We start from the raw sequence: 20,080 nt of genomic DNA on the forward strand, positions 1-20,080 counted from the left end.
TTGGCCATTCAACGCCAGATTACACAATCAAGTACTCTTGATTGAACTGGAGACGGGGCCATGGCGGGGGAAAGATGTTCGACTCATGACCTCCTCCCGCCAATACCAAACAGCCGCCGCAGTTGCACCAGGTCCAATTGCCAGGGAACCCAGAATCAAACCAGCCAATGCCACCGGCCATGAGACATTAGAAACTCCAAGGCGGTATAGATCCCACACGCTAGCCAGGCACCACAGAAGAGTTGCCGCTGCAACAAGCAGGAAGTCGTTCTGGAAAAACACAAAGACACCGTCTGCAAGTGTGGCCACCTGCGCGAAGGCGTCGGATGGGATGAATGCCTTGGTGATAAAGGTTGTCCCCGAAGCAGCCCAGGTCAGCAACAACGCTACATGGAAACAAGCAGATACACCACCAGCCACAGCGTAGAGGGTTTGCAAATGTGGGATGTCACAGTTAGATTTACTCTCTGGTGCCGTGGTGTCCGTCTTGGCTGGTGTGCTCGAACCGATCAATTTGATGACGTAGGAGAATATTTGAGTCAAGATAACCACATATATCGGAGTGGGCTGCCACAGCGCAATGAAGATCTGTCGCGTGTTCAGGGCATCAGCCAACGGGAAGAACAGCATCATTGTGGGCACAATGAATCCTAGTACCAGTGCAGGCAGTATCGCTCGAGCGGTGGACTCAGGAAGCGTGCGGGTATTTGGGGAGAAGTATGATATCCGGGAGGAGAGATATGTGCTCGATGCGAAATAGAGCGGTGCGATCAGCCCGATCCCTCGCAGCTGATACAGAACCGCCCATATACTCGGCATGGCAAGAAGGGTCCATTTGTTCCTTGGTCGGAATCCTTCAACTGTCCAGATAGCGATAATCGGCATCATCGAACCCAGGAAGTACATAACTTGCAATGGCTGCTCCGGTGTGGAGAAATTGGTGACCGCTGGTAGGAAGATCGTGACAATGACTTTCAAGAAGAGGTCAACAGGTCCAAGGCCTGTGTACACTTGGCGAAGGGGAGTTTCAACTCCTCCTGGGAGGAGAACCGACTGGCTCTTGATTGCCTGGCGGACAAATCCCATTGTTCCATTTTCTCTGATTGCTGTCGACAATTGGCGTTGGCCTAGCCAGGCCAAGAAGAAGTACACAGCGTACAACACGATGCTCACCACACCCCGAGAAGATGGTGCTCTGAAGCGCTCGTCGAAATAGGGAATTTCTCGAGGCCGGTGCGGCAGCGGTAGCATATCCAAAGACACTGCAGGAGAATAGGTGTCGATCCATTTGCTGTGGATCATGGATTTGGAGAAGTATGGCACCACATATCTTGCCATGAACTTCAACAAGGGGGTTTCCATGCACTCCAGACGTTGTCGGACATGGGATGCTTTGACTAATCTCCACGCACGGTCTTCACGCTGCTGCTGAACGCTCTCGAAGATTTTGGAAATCTCTGCCAATGACAGCGTGCCTGTCTGGCTATTTTTGAGGGCCGAAACGAGATGATTTGTTAGGGACGCAGCGGTTTCCATTGCATTATTTCCTCCCTGGCCTGTCAAGGGCTCAAACTATTGGACAAAACATTGGTCAGTCTTCGCATGATCTTATTCTCGGGTTGGTGGGTAATCTCACCTTGTGACTGGCATCGCCAATAGTCATAGTTCTCTGGAAATGCCATTTTTTATAGACATATTCTGGGAAAGTGGAGTATGCCGAGGCGATCTTGCTCTTGTACAGAGCGGAAAATTTCAACGTAGGAGTGATCTGGTCATCCAAATGTTCCGTTGCGAATGCCTCTTCATCCTCCTTGGTGAACCGAGGGATATCTGCACCGTAGTGCGTCTTTCCCATATTCCGCACGAGAAACCAGTAGGTGAGGTCTCCGGGTCCGCTGGGAATAAGATATGAGAAATGCTCATTGAACACCGAGCTCAGCGTGCCTTTCTCGATCCCCTCCACGCCTTTGGAAATGCCAAAGATGCACGCGTAAGTTGCAGGTAGTGCTTTTATAGAGTTAGTCGATGCTGCTCACGTGCTTGGGTTTCATTTGCATACCAGATTCCTCTTTAGGGTCAAACCACGTGGGATCTACCTTTTCGGCCGCTTTCCACATCTCTTGACGCACGTGAGAATGGATTCCATCTGCCCCGATCACCATATTTCCGGTGTAGGTTTGACCAGTCGTTGTGGTAACCGTGGCATTCGAAGTGCCATTTTCAATACTCTGCACCCGCTGAGAGGTGATCACTTTGGATTTATCCTGGATCTTCTCATAGAGGACCTCTATCAACATTCGTCGCTCGAGGAAGACGATTGGATAACCATGACTGGGGGTAGTGTCAGCTCTGTTGTTTGCATATCGGCATATAAGATTGGGAGTCGACAAACCTTCCGACTGATGCCCCGTTAAAGTTATCGAATGTCCAGAATGCTTTTCCTTGTGAATCACGGAAGCAGAATGTGTCGACAGGGTCTGCCGCCCTCTCTAGAACTGACTCGTAACAACCTAGTTGATCGAGAATGCGGAAGCCGTTGGGCAAAACGCCAAAACTAGCCCCGACCTGGGGTGCAATGCTGGGGTACGCCTCAAGGATAACGAAATCGATACCATTCCTCTCTAGCATCAAGGCTAGCGAAAGCCCGGCAATGCTGCCACCCACAATGACGACTTTGAACGGTTTTTGGTCCATGACGTTGTGCTCAAAACGTATATTGGCTGTGAGAAAATTGAAAGATTAATGCATTGAATTAGCAATTTATATATGAACCTGAGAATTGCTAGACCCCTGAAATGCTAGACCCCTGAAATCTTTGAGGCCCACAGAAGAATGTCAAATTGAGCCTAAGCGGGAGGGAAAACCCACAGTTGATCACTGATCAAGAATGGTTACACTGTGAGCCGGATGAATTCTTTGACTGATCACTAATCGAACCAATAGGAGTCCTTCGGGGGTAGCTCGGCATTAGTGTAGATCCACTATCAAAATTATCCTGTGATTTCATTGGATACTTTTGATCTATGTTTCTGCAACCTAAGACAACCTTGGAATGTTCTATATATTCTAGACTATACACAGCTCAATCGCTGGAGAGAAGCGCTATCGATGATTGATAGAGAGCGGTATATAAAAGATGATTCTAACTCACCGTGCATCCAAGTCAGGTATCCAGCATTCTAGTACTCGTCGAACTCCATTGATTTCTGCCAACCACACCACCTTTTCCCGGTTATAAGGACCGAAAAACATGCATCCGTTTCCGATTTCAAGATTACTCAACATGAAAGACAATTTATAATTGACTATGTGAATCCTAGGAAGAAATTGCCGCATTGTCCTCTTTACCAGATGATTTCCGCTGGACCCCTTACTGGATACTGTCGATAGAAAGGACAACTATCCAAGAAACTCTCAGTCACCCAACAATACTTTCGTGGGGGAGCTTTAAATATACCGCGCGCGATAGCCTGATGCAGGTACATAGGGTGCTTCAACATCCATACCTGGAGAATCTTGTAAGCGTATCTGGGTGGCTTATTGTCTGTGTTGGATTCAGCCTCATTGTGTGATATACACACCACATACTCAATATACTGCAGTGGAGCGGTGGTGTAAAACCAGATGCGGCGGACGGTGGCTGGGAGGGGATAGCTGCGATATACATTGGTTTTCCTACCGCGTGCAACCTCTAGTGCGTCTTCGGGTGGGATACACATGAAGACATCCGTGGTTGATTTTGTTTCCATGGTGAGAATAGTGAGGAAGGTTGATAATGGTTGATTGATCTTATCATGAAATTGAGCTTTTTATATGTAAGTGATAAGCGGTGATTAGCGTTCAGCTTTTCCTCTTTGATGCGCTCTTTGTTCCATGCTAGCTGATCAAAAGGCTTTGTTATATATAACATTAGCCCAACCAAATGTATTATCAGGAGGACTTTGAGACAGAACCAACACATGGTTTTAGATACAAGTGATATTTTGACTACTGTGAAATCAATGTAAAGACTGAAAACCCCCATGGATTCGAATCATTGTTTGCATGCCTACATACTAAAGAATATGCATATCTTAAAAAAGTATGTGTTTTATCCAGATAGCAAAAGATTTGATCCAGCTTTCCTTACTATGTCTTCTACTTGTACAATATTCATCCAAAATGGCCTACCGATATTTGAGAATCTCATGTCCTCTACCGGACGCACATGGTGGGTGTTGGTGAAATTTTCAGACCACGAGATCAACTTCTCGGATGTAAACTTGATGGATATTGCGATTGCACATCTTCAAGGCAGATTGTTCAAAATCACCAAAGGTATTGCCATGCACTATCGGCAGAAGTTGTGTCGTTTCCGGCAGATCTAAGCCTTCCCATGAGTCAATGGGTTGCCGTCGCCATCAAATACGCAGAACGCTATAAGGCGGATATATTTGCTGGGTTTAAATCTATTGATTTTGAATATTCTCTAGGCCCACTTGGTGGTCCTTGATTTCCATTTTTGTATACTATTTATCCCTCAATCTCGGATCCAATCTTTCAGCCAAAGTTTTCGAATCAATTATCTCGCTTATATTAGGACAGGATTTGAATTTCACATATAACAATATTTTAGACAAATCAAAGATATGACACTAGTAAATATTCCTGAATATATTAATGATTATTTTTCTTTTCTTTTCTTATGTATCTTTGCCTCGGGCTTGTATATATCTCCCATAGTCATGCTTCTATATCACAAAATTGACATGGAAATAGGACTATCATAATCAATATTTGCCTCCATACTCTCGATACGAGGAATGCAGGTTCCGAAAACCCGATCCCAGACTCGTGTTTGCTTGCCATAATTATGGCTCTTCTTCCATCCTCGACGATGATGTAAATCATGGTCTTCAATCACCAACTCAGCATCAAACATCCGCATCAACCATGTCAAAGGGTTAGGTGGCGAGGCGTGAAGACGGAGACCGCTATGCCCAGCCAGCTCTGCAAATATAACGTACATCTGACAAACGTGCCATTCATAGTACCCCATCGGCATGCCCATGAGCTTCATCGTGAACCATGTCATTAATGGGATACCGGCAATATCGAAGAATTCCTGCACCGAGTCCGCGTAGATTGTGAGCAGCGGGTTCGGGTGTTTCGTAAGATGGTGGGTGCGGTGGAATTTCCAGAGACCGTTTACATCATGCATGACACGGTGGTACCAATAGAACCAGAAATCAAGGATTATGCCGTAAAGACTAGCCTCAACAGGCAGCCAAGCCCAACTGAGTGAGGCGGGTGCTTTGTCTGCATCATACGTGAGCCACACTGTCATCAGTGGACGCACAAACCCGGCCAGCAGGACCGAGATCAGAGCTTTTGAAACGCCCACATCGGGCACACCATCTCGCTCGTGTTTGTCGCCGTCCAGGAATCCATAGATATGGCCAAGCTCTCGGAGACTCCGCAGCTCGCGTGTTGTGAACAGTCTCGAGGCATAGTAGTAGTAGAACAAGGCGATGATCGGGTGGAAGTTGTATCCGGTGCAGTAGGTAAAAAGCTGGTGGGCCACGAGTGGAACTCCTGCATTGACAAGCACCCAGCGGTTTAAAGACCAGTCGGATACGTATGGTATTTTATCTTCCTTCGAATGGATTGGGACATCCCTGTTGAGCTCAATGTGGTATACGTTGGCGTGCTCGAGGATTTTATGGGGTAGTTTCCATTGGTCGCGGTCCCATGTCCGCCATGTGGATTTCATGTTATCCATCGGATTTCGAGAGGCCATTGTGAACAGTATGTTTTTTTGGGCTGTTCAAGAACAGACCAATTTGGAAGATATAGGACTTCTTTATCATTTTGCCGATCTTGATATGTTGGCCGAGACCGAGGCTGCAAAGTGCGCATGTGGTAAAGTGTAAGTTGAAGGTTATCCATTTCTACTTTATTGATTGGCATCAAAAAGGCAAGTGGGGCCAAAGTAGGTGTTTATTGGCTGACCGCAGTGGTTTCCAAAAGTGGTTTAGATGGGCTTGTCGATCCTTGTCGATCAACATAAGTGTGATTCCGAGGGAGCATTGACTTGCACGAGGAAGATACTCGGATATTGATATAAACTTAATAGCCAGCGTGTATTTGATAGATGGTTCAATGATATCACTAGCGACCCTTCGATGCCCGTCTTGGTTTACCAAAAGCATGGATCTCCAGGGCCCAAGGGCCAGATGATGTGTGATTAACCTTGGAAACTATCAATTTTGCCTAAATATTTAAACATTACACAAGGACTATCCATCCTTTCTAGGTGCAAGTTCTCTTTGGTGTTAAGTTTTAAGTTGATGCTGTTGTATATAAAAGCCGTTCCTCGGTCATAGCCCATAGCGTGCCATATGATCTCCATGCGGGATGACCTAAATTTATGCTTATATTTAGATCCAATCCTTTCGAATCTATCAATTGAACCGTAAGTGGAAAGTGTATGTACTAAGGACACAGATGAATGCAATTACACGGGAAATACATCCATCCATAAACTAATGAATCATAGACTTGACATCAAAACCGGGTTCCCCGCAATCCATCCGTCCTAATCTGACATCCATCTTCCACCGTCAACTGTTACTGCAGAAACTGAATTCTCACTTGAAGATCACTTATCAAAATTCATCCGTCATGTCTTTCGTACCCCTAGACGTGAGAATGCCCTTCATCAACCCGCAACCCCGCTAACCTCAATCCAGAGTGTAGAGCACCCCAACCTCCCCGCCGCATCCACAATACTCTTCAGAGCCAAGGCAGCTCAGGGCGTGACTTTTGAGCAAATTGGTGAACACATTGGTCGCAATGAAGTAGCCGCAGCTGCCATATTCTATGGCCAGGCCAAGGCGTCGCCCGAAGACATCGAAAAGCTAGCCGATCTGCTGTTCATCCCAGAGCAAGTTTTGTCGGAACAACTCAACGGCTTCCCCGATCGCGGTCGCTCCGTCGAAATGCCGCCCAGGGAGCCCCTTATCTACCGACTGTATGAGATTGTGCAGAACTATGGCTATGCCTACAAGGCGGTTCTTAATGAGAAGTTTGGGGATGGGATTATGAGTGCTATATCGTTTTCGACAAAGGTTGAGAAGGAGACTGACGAAGATGGGAATAACTGGGCTATTATCACTCTGCGTGGTAAATGGTAAGTGTGTCTCTGTGCTTGCTGAAGAATTATCTAACGAATGAATAGGTTGCCCTTCTCTCGGTTCTAAGTCTAGGAATTGAGGATATAGAAGAGATAGATCGTATTAACAAGGATTTTATGGCTCTATTCTTCGCATCCCATCAGCAAGTCAGGGCCATTTAATAGTGATCCGTAGTTTCCGATACTACCAGTGGTAGGAGTGTAGGATGATTAGAAAGAAGGTAGTCATTATCATCCGACCAAAACTGGATTTTATTCCCGGGGGACTAAGCAAATCCATTTGAGATGACAGCTCATTGGAATATACAAAAGCGGGTATGTAGACTTACATGGCGTTGATCCTCTGTTTGACGCCCAGATGGCAGTTGCATTATAGATCGAGCATCGTGACCCCAAAGGGGAAGAAAGAACATTGAGATAAGAAGAAGAATAATAATAAAAGAAGGAGGGGAGAGGGAAAGGAAGATGGCATGAGAGGAAAGTATCAAACATCAACATCATAAAAAAAAAGTCCCCATGAATCCAGACCGTTCCTGGACCTCAGGAGGGTATGTACAGAGTGTGGTCACGATATACATGGTCCTCTCCTCCGGCCATTCCCCTATACACCTCCACTCACCGTACTAAATACGGTCTCCCCCCTTAACTAACGGGGTCACCGCGTGTGGTAGTCCGCGGGGGGTTTACCTAGCGTAGTGCTTCGGGAGAGCTTTGGCATATAGGAGTCCGACCGACAGTGGGGAGCAAGTAAAACCCGTTGCGACATCCTGGGGATGCCCCGGCCATAATACCGCTGGGCCACTGGGGGGGGCTGGTTGAAATATTAGGTCTTGTCTTTGCTAAATAGGAGGAAAACTTAACGGCCAAGTCACTCGGGATCTTTGATCTTCGATTGGACTGCCTTCCTACTGTTATATGAGGCTCAAATCCGATACATAGCATCTAGACGTATCCAGCCTGCTGTATGCTAATTTGAGGGAGAATCTGAGCACCCAAAATTGGTGGGTGGTGGCCACTTTGACCACGGGTACATCCATATCAAGTCAAAAATGAGGCTATTCAGACATCCATTTTGGGAAGGAACGACGACTGCGAGAAACGGCTGAAACCCCAAAGTCAGGCGATCGACTCCCGGTCTCATCAAATAGCTCAAGGCTCTTTTTTGATATACTAGCATTTCTCCAATAAATTACCCAATATCAAAACATGACTTCTGTCCCGACAGTTTGCCATAGAGCACAAAGCAATCTTTTTGTTTGCCTCCACTTTCTTTATTCCCCCCCTTTAATTGCCTTTTTGGTATTCTTGCTCTATTCAAGTATCTTTTTTCTTCTTCAACGTCTTGATATCGTATCTATCCTTTGAGACGGGTCACTTCATCACCCTGACGGCTCATCAAGGTTCTTCGCGATGGCGGAAGAACTGGAGGAGGTACCTTGTACCTTTCAGGACTGCAGACTTAGCTTCAAATCTGTCAGCGAGATGCAACACCACAAGGCCAATGCGGATAGACATTCTTACTGCATGAAATGTGACCTCGACTTCCCGTCTCAGCAGACCCTCCATCTGCACAAGATTATGAGCGATCGTCACTTTGCTTGCCCCGAATGCTGTCTCGAGCTCCGCAGTGAGGCTGGTCTGGAAGTTCATATGAGAAATGTGAGTCGTCATCGTTCTTTATGGTAACATCCATCGAAACAAGAAACAGTACTAACAAACTATCCATTTTTAGAATCACCACGAAGGTCGCGAGGTGGCTTGCATGGGCTGTGGCTGGAAGTACAAGTCCGCCTCTGCAGTCATCAAACATATCGAAGACAAGGAATGCCCCGTTCTTTCCCTGCCATACAGAGCTTGCGACGGCGCTAACTGTGACTTCCATGGCACAACAAGCGTTCTGACCATCGGCAGAGATTCTCCTGGACCACAGTATCCACCTTCTGAGACCTCCAGCGAGGACCAGGATACCGATGGTGGCGTTCTGCTGGATCTCTCTACACCCCGTATGGAAGGAAAGCGCCCTGTTCGCGATAGCAGTGAGGCAATCATTTCTCGTAATGACTGGCTCGAGCTAGGTGCTCCAATGACTCTAGTCAAAGGAAAAGCAGCAGGCAGCACTACTGTATCCCCTGGAGGCATCTTCATCGACGATACCCACGATGTCTCAATGCGCCACGATAGTCCTTTCCCGTCTCGTGGAGCTACTCACCAGTTGGGTGAGGCAGGGCCCTCTGGGTCTAATCTAGCTACTCAAGAAGCAGCCCCTTCTGGCTATGCTCGTCCCATTCGATGCCGAGCCACAGCTCATCGCAAGATTCAAGGCGTAGACCCTGAGAGCTTCTGGAGTGCCGAGAAAGGTCGCTACTACTGCAACTGCGGTTCATCTTTCTTGTTCGTGACCACTTTTGAGTATCATCTCACAATGGAGGATGAAACAATCAACGAGTAAGTATATTCTTTTTCCGTTCGGTTATATTGCACAAAGATTCTCTCTAACAATCTGCTTTATAGTTGCCCTCGATGCTTCAAACGGTTCAGAACCCTCGCCGCGCTCGTCGCCCACATGGAGGCTCGCTACTCCAAGTGTGCTTTCCGTGTGACCACTGGCCAAATTGAACAGGAGCTCAGTGAAGTTACTCGTGGCTTTGCCCATATCCCGCGAATGATCGGCGATGAAATGGAGCCAGGCGAAATCGCTTTCGATGCGAGTAGCCAGCCTGAGCACAATACTCCTGGGTCTTCGGATGAAGAAGTCGCATCTTTGAGTGAAGGTGACGTCTCCTCAAATCCAGAGGCCGTATCCTCGCAAGGAGATGACGTATCTTCGAATGAAGATGATGTCTCTTCAGGCCCAGTGGCCGTCTCTCCCAATGAAGATGGTGTGTCTTCGAATCCAGAGGCTGTTTCTTCGAACGGAGATGACTTGTCTTTAAATGCAGACATTGTTTCTTCCATCGCAGGGGTCGTGTCTCCCATTGCAGCTGTCGTGTCTTCCAACACAGGGGTTGTATCTCCCATCGTGGCGGCCCTTTCCTCGAGCTTGGAGTCCCTAGTGGATGATTTGGATGGACTTATCTTTCCCAACACGCACGATGAAGATGAAGAGGAAGAACTTTGAGGGTGAGGTTTGAGATTGAGATCGGAGGGAGAGTTTTCGAGAATGAACTTTGAGATGGTATCCGGGGTGAGCTTGAAGGGTGAGCTTCAAGATTACCTGCCACGGTTCTACGGGTTGAAATTAATTTACATCAAGGATAGAAGGGAATCTCCCCACTCTTAGATAGTTCCATAGCATAAATTATCCTGATCAATACCCATTCTTCACAGTAGTCCCAGTGGTCTCTACCCACAACTATAAGAATCAACAATGTCAGCACGGAAACAGAAAATCAGAAACGAGACTGAATCTCAATTTTCTCAGCTAGAAAAAGAAAATGGGTATGTTGAACCTGAGTCCAGACTCCATTTTCACGCAAAGGCTCCGGCAAATTGCCAATAACATGAGTCATAATCGCTAAAGAGGCATATGAAGCGTAGGGAGTAGAGCAAATAATGTCCCTCGAGCCCGGCTAATCCCTATCTCTCAATATCTCCACCCAAGCCCCCGAAACACGCAATCACCCCCACGAGACAAACGTGCAAGCCGGTTAACCATAGAGCAAGTTATCGAGGATATCAAGAGGACCGAGCCGACGACGCAATTAGCAGCACTCCTCACAGCACTCGAAGCAGAGGAGACCGGCGCAACTAGACGGATGTCAGTTTGGATTGGTAGTTTGTGGTCTCGGACGCGTTTAGCTTACAGGCCGCAGCAAACATCGCCGGCACCGCCACCACGCAGTTTCATCATGTTCTCCTGGGAGTTCTGGGGATATTAGTCGGGAGTATGTTAAGGGGGTTTGTCTCTTGTGTGACGTACAGGCTGCTCGGTGATCATGCCGTCGGCGAAGGGGGTCTTTGGGCTGATAGGCTGACGGTTCTCGATGCTAGTGGTAGCAGTAGCATCCGAGGTAGGGTTAGGAGTGGTCTCCTTGGAGAACCAGGAGAAGAGACCGTTGGTGAACATCTTGATTGTGGGTTAGAGATGGGAGATGAGAGATGGGAGATGGGAGATGGAGAGAGAGGAAGTGGAAGTGGAGGGGTAGAAAAGGGAAGTAAGCCTCAGAGGTTATAGTGTGGGATTGGGTAAGGTGCTGCCTTTTGTATAACGTCGACATGAACACTAATAGGGTGGTATGGTCTGTTCTGCCAATCAGCTATGAAGAACTTGGATATTTGTTTCCATCATGATAATCACTATTTGAGATGGGACTCGAGTTGTTTTTGTACCATATCAGCTTAGATCTTTGTGCATCCTGGTGAGTGCATAGTGCGTAATACATCACGTAGTATGCATGTAGTTGATATCATTTTTGATGTCTTTTGTTTCTCTTTTGTTACAGACACAGACAATTCCATATATCCAGAATGATAGAAATTTGTTGATCTCCAGATCTACCCAAAAAAAGATCTAAAGAATGGCGATCTATAAATCCCCAAATAAGACGATCTTCCAGGGCTGCCAAGTATCCGCCAAGCCCCACCCGCCAACCATAAATTTTCCTCCAACACCGCAACCTCCGCAATATCACCGGCCAAAAAAACAATGGCAACCCCTTCACCCGAAGACCTGAACGCAACCCGCGAAGCAGACTATAAACGCTTCAAGAACTATGCCGCCTACACATTCCTAATCGGCGCACCGATCCTAATCGCCCTCCCACCACGCAAACTGGACCCTCTCACCGTCCTCGTCCTCTGCTCCTTCGGCGCCTCTGCCAACCACATCGTGCACGAGCGCACAGGACGTAGCATAGTCGAACGCATTGACGCGCGCATCTCCCGGATGCAAGGGACACTCTCCTCCCTACCCAGCGAGCGCGCACTGGAGATCCAAGAACGCCTCCGGGCCGCGCGCGACGCGCAGCTCCGCCTGGCCGAGCATGAGCAATTGAAGGCGCGGATTTTGGCGCTTTCGGATAAACAGCGCCGGGAGCCTGATTCGGGGTTGATGGAGGAGATTGAGAAGCTTAAGGCGAGACAGGCGCAGGAGGAGGGGGTGGTGCAGCGGCTTTGGATGGGTGGGGAGTCTGAGGGGTGGAAGGAGAGGAGGTTGAGAGAGGAGCAGAAGGCGCTTAGCGAAGGGAAGGGATATGGAGATTTGATTCAGGAGCATATTTGGGATGTTTGGACTTGGGGTGAGAAGGATGGGAAGGCGGGTGAGGGCGTTAAGGATGAGACTGTTGAGAAGAAGGATTGATTTCTCCATGTTTTGTCTCTGTCTAGTGTGTGTCTTGAACAGCGTCTGTCTCTCCCCCCCCCCCCCCCTCTTGATGTATTATATTTTGTCCTGCTTTTGCATTGGGGTTTGGTGTTTGGTTGCTTTTTTTTATTCCACCTGCCAGGAATTTATCAGAGTGTGTTATAAAGTCTTTTGTTACTATGTACTATACATCAATTCGAACAAGCGGCAGTTGTCTGTAATATCTACATGTAAGACTTTGGTGTATATGCGGAGATGGGGTGAGACGGGATAATTCGTCCATGGTCGAAGTTTGTTAGAAAGCCGGTGTATAGAGCCTTGATATCAAATCCAACGAATACCCTATGCTGTTAAATAACTCGTGCATCTCCATTGATTACTAGTTCTGATGGGGCACTTGACACGGTTATGTACATGTACATAACCACCATTTACGGCAGGTTTTTGGGTCCCAACCTATGTGACAAGCCTTTGTAAGGAGATTATTTCTCAATTTTCAACCGATTGTTTCATGATCTCGATTTATTCCCTACTTCAAAACACCTAGGACCTTACCTACTCTTAAGTCATATAGTTTCAGAGATATCTTCCTTGTCTTTTTTATAAATTACATTGATCAAAAGGAATTGTTGATTGGATAAGCCAAGTTTCCCTTGAGTCGTCCTTTATTACTTCTTGGGCCCTTTGAATCATCTGCTCTGATAAACATAGCGTCCTCTCAGATAGTGGAGATCTTTCCAGGAGACTTTGATGACATTGAACCAAAGGTCAACTGCTATGCCAGAAATATATGTACATCTCATAAGCAACGAACAAATAACCAATGGTCCAGCCTCAAGGCTCTCTGGTATCTAGCAATCGAACTCGATCTTGCACTGAGAGCCAACGCCAGCTGAAATGCCATAGGCATTGCCGTCCTTGGAAGGCTTTTCGCCATCGATATGGGTCTGCGTGGCATAAGAACCATGGCACTCTCTAAAAATAAGATAATAGTTAGAAAATCATAATTTGTATTCAAAGCGTAGGATAATTGTTCATACGTAAAGTGATTGATACTGCAGCTTGCAGCCCAGCCAAACTTAGCTTCAAGACCTTCTCCTTCAACCCATGTGAGGTCGGAGCAAACGCCTGGGCATTTCCTGCAATTGTTCGACTTGCCGATTTCCTTATCGCCCCTGTAGAGAATGACTCCATAGTCGCCTAGCGTTCCACCTTTTATGGTGGTTTGGTGCTGCCATCCTATCGCAGAGCATTTCTCTGCTAACACGGCGGGGAGGCAGGATGCCAATAGGAAAATGGCGCCAGTATTCTTCATATTGAAATTTAGAGGCTGGTAGATGATATCAAGGAAGTTTGTAGGAGTCACAGACTAAGACTGTCCGATGGAGATGTGGAATGGAGATTGATAGATTCTAGAGAGATGTGCCAACAGCCTTTTATATACCATTTGGGCCGGATTGAAAGCATGTGGACTTCGCCAAGTTTCGATCAAGAGCACAACATACAGCATATGTTTGCCCGTGACGTATATTATGTAGATTATGCTTTATAACAAGCCGAAGGAATCTATACTATACTCTATACCACTAAGATGGGAGTGCCAAGATGAGCCAAGAAGGGGCCGCCAAGCTGGGGAAATCGGGGGCCGTCAAGATCCAGGGCATTGAGCATGGTTCTATAATATGTCTAGAAAATAGATCCCCACTATTACTACCAATACAACGTGGTTTGGGGCCGGCTACTCCGGAGTAGCCGGCCGGTAGAAAAGAAGCCCCCGAATGATCGTCCCCCTTAGCGCTATATAGGTAGTGCATACATTACATCACTGCTAATTTATCTATCTCAGGGGGAAGGTATGCCTTTTGTACTAGCTATAAAGAAATTAGCTCAATTGGTGATATCATATAAGATCAGATCACTTATATAGGTAGGCTTTCCTATTTGGGCCTAAAACCTAATAGATGAATTCAAAGGGAGCAAATATACAGATATTATGAATGCCAAGGCTCATATAAAATATATCTTACAAAAGCTTTAAGCCGGAATCTAGCTAGGAAGTCGAATAGAATTAATCATTATAGAACGGGACGAAAAATCGTCTTGGAGGGGTTATACTACAAAGTCGTATATCTAAACGCTCGAAAAGGGTGTGCTACCATTCAATATACCGTGAAAGTGATATATATATATATATTCTACGAAGACCGAAAAAGTGGAGTGGAAAGGAACATTTCGAAGGGCATGTTATGGACTGAGTAGATTGAATTCCAAGTTGAATATGAAAGATTTGATAGCAATGCAATCTTGCAGGTCAAACAGGGGCACAGTTTTCTCGTTAGCCATGATGTAACATTGAGCATAAGCTTACAGAAAATGAAATCCAATTGGAAAAGAATATTCCTTCATTTAAAAATAAGTACATTCAAACTATTCCCAAAATAAAAAGTCTCCCAACGACTATGGCATCGCGAGAGACTCCTTGACCAAGAACAGTACATTCCAAATCCCTGTAATATCCCAACTGGAAGTTGTAAGATCCTCAACGACCATGGCATCGCCAGAACCCCCAAACCAACCAGATCCCATACATCCAAAGTGTTTCCAAAACCAAGAACCTCCCGCCGACCATGGCATCGTGAGAGATTCCTTGATAGAGGACAGTACATGAAAAATGCCTCCGATTATATCCCATCTGGAAAGCCGAGAGGCCCCCAGCCAACCAAATTCAGTACATGAAAATTCTCGCATATCCAACATCAAACCGATGTATATCACCCCCAGAAATAAATAAACATAAAAGATGTGCCAGCACGTCCCAAACAGATTGTATCAAATAGCAAGACCCCTCATTCGAGCCGTGGGATGAAGAGTGTATGGTTTCTTGTGATGTTGATGTTGATGATCTTGATGCTGATCTTGATGCCGATGTTGGTGTTGTTGTTGATGATGGTGTCTTCATCCTGACGGGACCATGGGAAAACCCGGCAACCCTTGTTGAGTGCTCGGTAAAAACCATGACCAGGACAGCAGTACTAAATACAGTTTCCTTTATATTGTTCCTCCATTGCACATGTACCGATTCGAGTTCTTTTTCTCCGAGTTCCTCTCGGTCTTGAATCTGGCCCTCCCTGTGGACAGGCCGTGCACCGTCTATACCAGGACCAGATGCGGGTTGTGTTGTGTGTCTCTGTCGATGAAGCCTTATGTGCCCTGCTCTGGGGGGGGGTTGTCACCTTTCACAGACGGTTCATACCCAATTTGAGGAACCCAGAGGTCCTGGGGCGTGTCCAGATGTCGGTGGATGGTGGTTTGGTGTGGAAATTTGTGTGGCTTCGTTGTGGATGACAGTTTGATGATGACCTTTTCTTTCTTTCGACTAAAGCAGGGTTGGCTAGGCCGCTGTTTAGTGGAGCTCAATTTGGGATGTAGCTATAGTTGGGGTCCAACTGAGTAGCAACCCTGAGCATGGTCTCGGCCTGTTATGGTGTTAGCGAAAATATTCACACTCCGGGTTTCCTTGCAACTTTGGAGAACTGATAATCTTGGGATGGACAGCTGGGGGGTAGAAAGTCGGGGGACGGAAAACGGGACGATGTAAAGTAGGATTAAAAGCAGAGGGATGGAAATCAGGTTGGTGGAAAACAGGCTGATGGAACGCAACAGGGTTGAATTGGAAGAGGGATGGGGGACTAACAATTTCCTTGACTGCAAGAGCACCTACGGTGAAGGCTTCGATCCTCTGTAAAGAAGTTAGTGCATGTTGTAGGCCATGTGCTGCTTGCCAGATATCACTCACTGGATCTGGAAGCGGTGGTGCGTCGGGCATCTCAATGTCATTCTATATACAATGTTAGTGACCGATCTTTTATAAAAGGGCCGGGGGTATCAACTTACTGGCTCATCGGATGGCGGCTCAGTCATCTCAGTGTCGATATTGTAATTTGGAGCAGGCATGTGTCGTTGGGCTGGAATAGGCGGTGCGGTACGAGAGAAGTCGGGGTTATAGTTCTTCCCCCTGTAATTGGGATTGAAGTTTTTGCCTTTGTATTTTCCAACGCCATTGAGATTGCCAGTGGCGTTGTTGTGAGCATTGCTCCACTGGTTGCCATTGCCGTTATAGTTGTCGTGACTGTTGTTCCACTGGTTGCCATTGGCATTGCCGTTGTAGTTGTTATGACCGTTGTTCCACTGGTTGGCATTGCCATTGCGGTTGTTGTTGTTGTTGTTCCGGGGCTTGTTTCCACCATTTCGATGGTTGTTCCACTGGTTGGCATTGCCATTGCCGTTTCCAGTTCTGTTCCATTGGTAGTTATTCTTGCCATTGTTGTTCCGTTGGTGGCTGGCATTGGGATTGTAGTTGTTTGCACGACCATTGCCATGGAAAGATCTGGGCCCAGTGGGCACAAGAGACGAGTTGCCGTTGGTGTAATTCATCTTTTCGTTCCGTATACCAAAGCTTTGATGGGCGTTTGGACTACCACAACTTGTTTCTCGAGAGAAGTTCCGTGCAAGCGAGGTCATTCGGCTGAACTTCCAAAAGCCGGATTTCCACTTGGAAGATGCCCAGCGGGTCCTCTGTTTTTGGCTTGTTTTTTTTTTCCCTTGGCTGGGCTATTCTTTTCTTCTCGACCCTTGTGGTTTTATTTTGTGGTTTTGTGGATTTTTTTGGGGAGGAATGTCTATTTTTTGCCTTCAGCTGGGATACTTCACCTCAAGAGGCCGGTGACACCTCCAAGTCCGACGATTAAAGACAGTCTTCCGACCCTGGCACCTTACAGGGTTGGTTGGGTGATCGAATGGAGTGGAATATAGGTCTTGGATGAGATGTGGTGAGATGATTTTGGTATGGTGATGACCCCAGGGTGAGGTGAAGAAGGAAAGAAAACAGGGGAATCGATGGTGGGCAGAGGGGGGTTTATAGCCCCAAGCTGGAGGTGAGCTACTAAGCCAATCTCGGAAGTGTTCTGGATTCGTCCACGGAGATAATATATTGAATCCCTTGGATTCGTAAAAAGTTAACATCTAAATAAGGGCAAGTTGATCTTTTGTACTAGGTCCCATGATATATGGGGAGGCAGACCGTTATATGTCGAGCCTAAAGGAGAGTCGGACTGAGAAGCAAAGCAAACAATAGACCATTGTCATCAATAAAGGGAGGCAGACAAAGAAATTTCAGTTCTTCAACTTTGGCTCCTCCATTTGAAACGAGGTTTTGGATATTCCCATCAGAGGTCCGGAGCCCAAGATGAAATCGGACTATGGGTTGGACTTGATGCAGACACATGGATGTAGAACCAAATATATCTGAGCGTCAGTAACATATCTCATCTAGGGGAACCAAGCAAAGCAAAAGCTTCAAAGGGTCTTGTGATTTATACTGAGCTGAGTTCATTCTGCTGTCGGAGAATAGCGGAAAGATCATTGTGTCAGAGCACTGAATTGAGGTGCTAGCAACGTTCTATCGGGGCATCACGGGTCGAGTCCACGACAAAGAGTTCGAATGTTATTTGAACAATGAACTTTAAATTCTTTCTGCAGATAATGACTTTCTTCTATACCAGTCCTTTGATATGTCAACGGTGTCTAATTCGGAACCGGAACATAATGTCACCTCGAGAATAACCTATTAATGTACGTAGCTCTAAAACAATAGGAAATGTATTTTAGAAAACAAGAGGAGAACCGGTCAAGCCATAATGTACCTAATTCCTTGATATGGCTCTTTCCATACGGGTTGACGCCATAGTTGTAGAGATGAAAAGAATGTAAACTCTTCCCTCTCAATAACAGCTTCTGTGTCCGAAGCTTATCTTTTTTATACATAAGCTCACGTTGGGCAGCGGTACTGTACGAAGTTAGACTGTATACCTTCGCTCTTTTATTTCACTTCTCATCTTCATCTTGCCTACTATGCCCAATGTGGAATCGGCCTGAGGTTACATGAAGTCCGTAAGGTTCAGCTAAGCTTTGGCCTTACTAGTCCATTTTAGGTAACTTTAGTGAGGATGTATCCTCTTCCTTTACTTCAAACCACATCGAAGTCGTAAGTTTGATCATTTATCTTGCCTACATCCTGGTTTTCATATTGCACTGTTCGTGAATTATTAAGACGTACTTTGTCTCTACTCGCAACATGCCGTATTTTGCGGAGAAACGCCAGAGGCTACCTACAATTGTAACGTCTTGATAGAATCTCTAACTGGGCAGGGATCCGCAGGTCAGAAAATAAAAACTATTACCGAGGACTTAGAGCTTCTAAGAATAGTCCCAGTAAGAACTGGTCAAACTATCAAGGCAGGCATCATTGCCTCTTCCCCGAATTTTCATAATCCACTAGTAGCTGAACCGCAATCCCGATAGAAGTAAAATGAAATCAAGTAACGGACCAGCATCACTCATGATCTCCTTCCAAGCCTTTCTTAAGGCGATTTGCGTGCTTTCTTCTTTGCAGAATCCACATCATTGTCCATCAAATCCCCATGCCTCTTGTGCGCATTCGCCACCATAAGTCGTTTCTTCCGAGGCCTGGACGCAATAGGGGATTCACCATCGTTCGAAACGAGACTGTCGCGCTTGCGCTTATCCGCCTTGGGATTTTCTTTCTTACGACGTTGCTCTTCCTTGATTCTCAGCCGTCGCTGGACTTCCGCTGAGATATCCTCTGTTCCAAGTGACGTCGACGTAAATTCTCCATCTTGCTCGGTTGTTGGCTGGGAGGAAGAGTCGTGGTGTCGTTTGGGGGCTCGCATTTCGTCCGTGGGTTCAGGACGGGCTGTCTCGTTGTCTCGAGAGACTCTGCGTCTTTTCTTGCGAGTATTCGCCTCTGTGTCAGTGGACTGTGTGGGGTTGGAGGAGGTTGAGGGTGTAGCAGTTTCTAAGGTTGTCATGTCAATTCCTGTTTTTATTGCTCGGTAAAAGGTGGGGTAGGGTAGGTTGTGTCCGGGGTAGGATCTTGGTGGAACCTACTGCTCATCTAAAGAAGTAACAGTCAGTTATGGGACCAAGAAAAAGGAAATTGAGTAGACTGCTCACCATATGCTTTCTAGCCACCTTCAGCTGGTTCATCGCCTGTACTGTTTTGTTCATCATCGACGAGACGGTCTGGAAGCCATTGACCTCTGGAGCAATCTGCTCCTTCACCATGCTCAGAATTTCAAGGTGAGAGCAGAGGACGGCTTCATGACGGGAGAAGATCTAGTAAAGAAAGAGCCAGTCAATTACAGTTCACATTCTGAAAATGTCCAAAATTTCAGTTCGCGCTTTGCGCAACAAAGACGTACCTCCGACCAAGGGATTGGCGTGTCATTTGAATTGGAATTGGCTTTTTGATTGGCGTTGGCATCAACTTCATCCTCCACTGTGGGATTCATGGCGGGCTTAGACCTGAAAGTCATGGTGAAATTAAAGATCGGCAGCTTCTCCACGCCAAGACTTCGGCTTTGCAGATGACGCGCTTCCGGGCTTTAAGTACACGACAGAGAAAAGAGTAGAAAACAGTAGAAAAGAGTAGAAAACAGTAGAAAAGAGTAGAGATAGTGACCCATTTGCTTGGGTTTTGTTATTTAATCTGATTGAGTCCGAGGGTCTATTGTCCCTATTGTTTA

At 46.5% G+C, this 20,080-nt stretch overlaps 10 protein-coding genes across 10 annotated transcripts; 3 read left to right on the top strand and 7 right to left on the bottom strand.

Moving 5' to 3' along the window:
• Positions 1–27: 27 nt before the first annotated feature.
• N7447_009955 (FAD-dependent oxidoreductase) lies at positions 28–2,694 on the bottom strand (the record flags this gene model as incomplete). The annotated part of the gene is made up of 4 exons (XM_057234217.1): positions 28–1,572; positions 1,637–2,007; positions 2,060–2,331; positions 2,393–2,694. The coding sequence occupies 4 exons, from the start codon at positions 2,692–2,694 to the stop codon at positions 28–30; spliced, it is 2,490 nt and encodes an 829-aa protein (XP_057081501.1).
• Positions 2,695–3,344: 650 nt separating this feature from the next.
• Positions 3,345–3,749, bottom strand: N7447_009956 (uncharacterized protein; the record flags this gene model as incomplete). Its single annotated transcript, XM_057234218.1, has 2 exons — positions 3,345–3,373; positions 3,458–3,749. 2 exons carry the CDS (start codon positions 3,747–3,749, stop codon positions 3,345–3,347), a joined length of 321 nt encoding a protein of 106 aa, XP_057081502.1.
• A 986-nt stretch (positions 3,750–4,735) lies between these two features.
• On the bottom strand, positions 4,736–5,779 carry N7447_009957 (sterol desaturase family protein; the record flags this gene model as incomplete). The annotated part of the gene is made up of 1 exon (XM_057234219.1): positions 4,736–5,779. One exon carries the CDS (start codon positions 5,777–5,779, stop codon positions 4,736–4,738), a length of 1,044 nt encoding a protein of 347 aa, XP_057081503.1.
• Positions 5,780–6,663: 884 nt separating this feature from the next.
• Positions 6,664–7,241, top strand: cyn1 (putative cyanate hydratase; the record flags this gene model as incomplete). Its single annotated transcript, XM_057234220.1, has 3 exons — positions 6,664–6,684; positions 6,732–7,171; positions 7,220–7,241. The coding sequence occupies 3 exons, from the start codon at positions 6,664–6,666 to the stop codon at positions 7,239–7,241; spliced, it is 483 nt and encodes a 160-aa protein (XP_057081504.1).
• Positions 7,242–8,584: 1,343 nt separating this feature from the next.
• N7447_009959 (putative C2H2 finger domain protein) lies at positions 8,585–10,292 on the top strand (the record flags this gene model as incomplete). The annotated part of the gene is made up of 3 exons (XM_057234221.1): positions 8,585–8,833; positions 8,907–9,619; positions 9,686–10,292. 3 exons carry the CDS (start codon positions 8,585–8,587, stop codon positions 10,290–10,292), a joined length of 1,569 nt encoding a protein of 522 aa, XP_057081505.1.
• Positions 10,293–10,875: 583 nt separating this feature from the next.
• On the bottom strand, positions 10,876–11,240 carry N7447_009960 (uncharacterized protein; the record flags this gene model as incomplete). The annotated part of the gene is made up of 3 exons (XM_057234222.1): positions 10,876–10,921; positions 10,978–11,039; positions 11,094–11,240. 3 exons carry the CDS (start codon positions 11,238–11,240, stop codon positions 10,876–10,878), a joined length of 255 nt encoding a protein of 84 aa, XP_057081506.1.
• A 579-nt stretch (positions 11,241–11,819) lies between these two features.
• Positions 11,820–12,473, top strand: N7447_009961 (uncharacterized protein; the record flags this gene model as incomplete). The annotated part of the gene is made up of 1 exon (XM_057234223.1): positions 11,820–12,473. The coding sequence occupies one exon, from the start codon at positions 11,820–11,822 to the stop codon at positions 12,471–12,473; it is 654 nt and encodes a 217-aa protein (XP_057081507.1).
• An 854-nt stretch (positions 12,474–13,327) lies between these two features.
• Positions 13,328–13,791, bottom strand: N7447_009962 (uncharacterized protein; the record flags this gene model as incomplete). Its single annotated transcript, XM_057234224.1, has 2 exons — positions 13,328–13,451; positions 13,517–13,791. The coding sequence occupies 2 exons, from the start codon at positions 13,789–13,791 to the stop codon at positions 13,328–13,330; spliced, it is 399 nt and encodes a 132-aa protein (XP_057081508.1).
• A 2,172-nt stretch (positions 13,792–15,963) lies between these two features.
• On the bottom strand, positions 15,964–16,997 carry N7447_009963 (uncharacterized protein; the record flags this gene model as incomplete). Its single annotated transcript, XM_057234225.1, has 3 exons — positions 15,964–16,215; positions 16,273–16,314; positions 16,371–16,997. The coding sequence occupies 3 exons, from the start codon at positions 16,995–16,997 to the stop codon at positions 15,964–15,966; spliced, it is 921 nt and encodes a 306-aa protein (XP_057081509.1).
• Positions 16,998–18,895: 1,898 nt separating this feature from the next.
• N7447_009964 (uncharacterized protein) lies at positions 18,896–19,870 on the bottom strand (the record flags this gene model as incomplete). The annotated part of the gene is made up of 4 exons (XM_057234226.1): positions 18,896–19,350; positions 19,443–19,449; positions 19,509–19,670; positions 19,757–19,870. 4 exons carry the CDS (start codon positions 19,868–19,870, stop codon positions 18,896–18,898), a joined length of 738 nt encoding a protein of 245 aa, XP_057081510.1.
• Between the last annotated feature and the right edge of the window lie 210 nt (positions 19,871–20,080).

The sequence above is a fragment of the Penicillium robsamsonii genome (genome assembly GCF_028829455.1).
Source record: "Penicillium robsamsonii strain IBT 29466 chromosome Unknown utg000006l_segment0_segment0, whole genome shotgun sequence".
Classification (NCBI taxonomy): Eukaryota; Fungi; Ascomycota; class Eurotiomycetes; order Eurotiales; family Aspergillaceae; genus Penicillium; species Penicillium robsamsonii.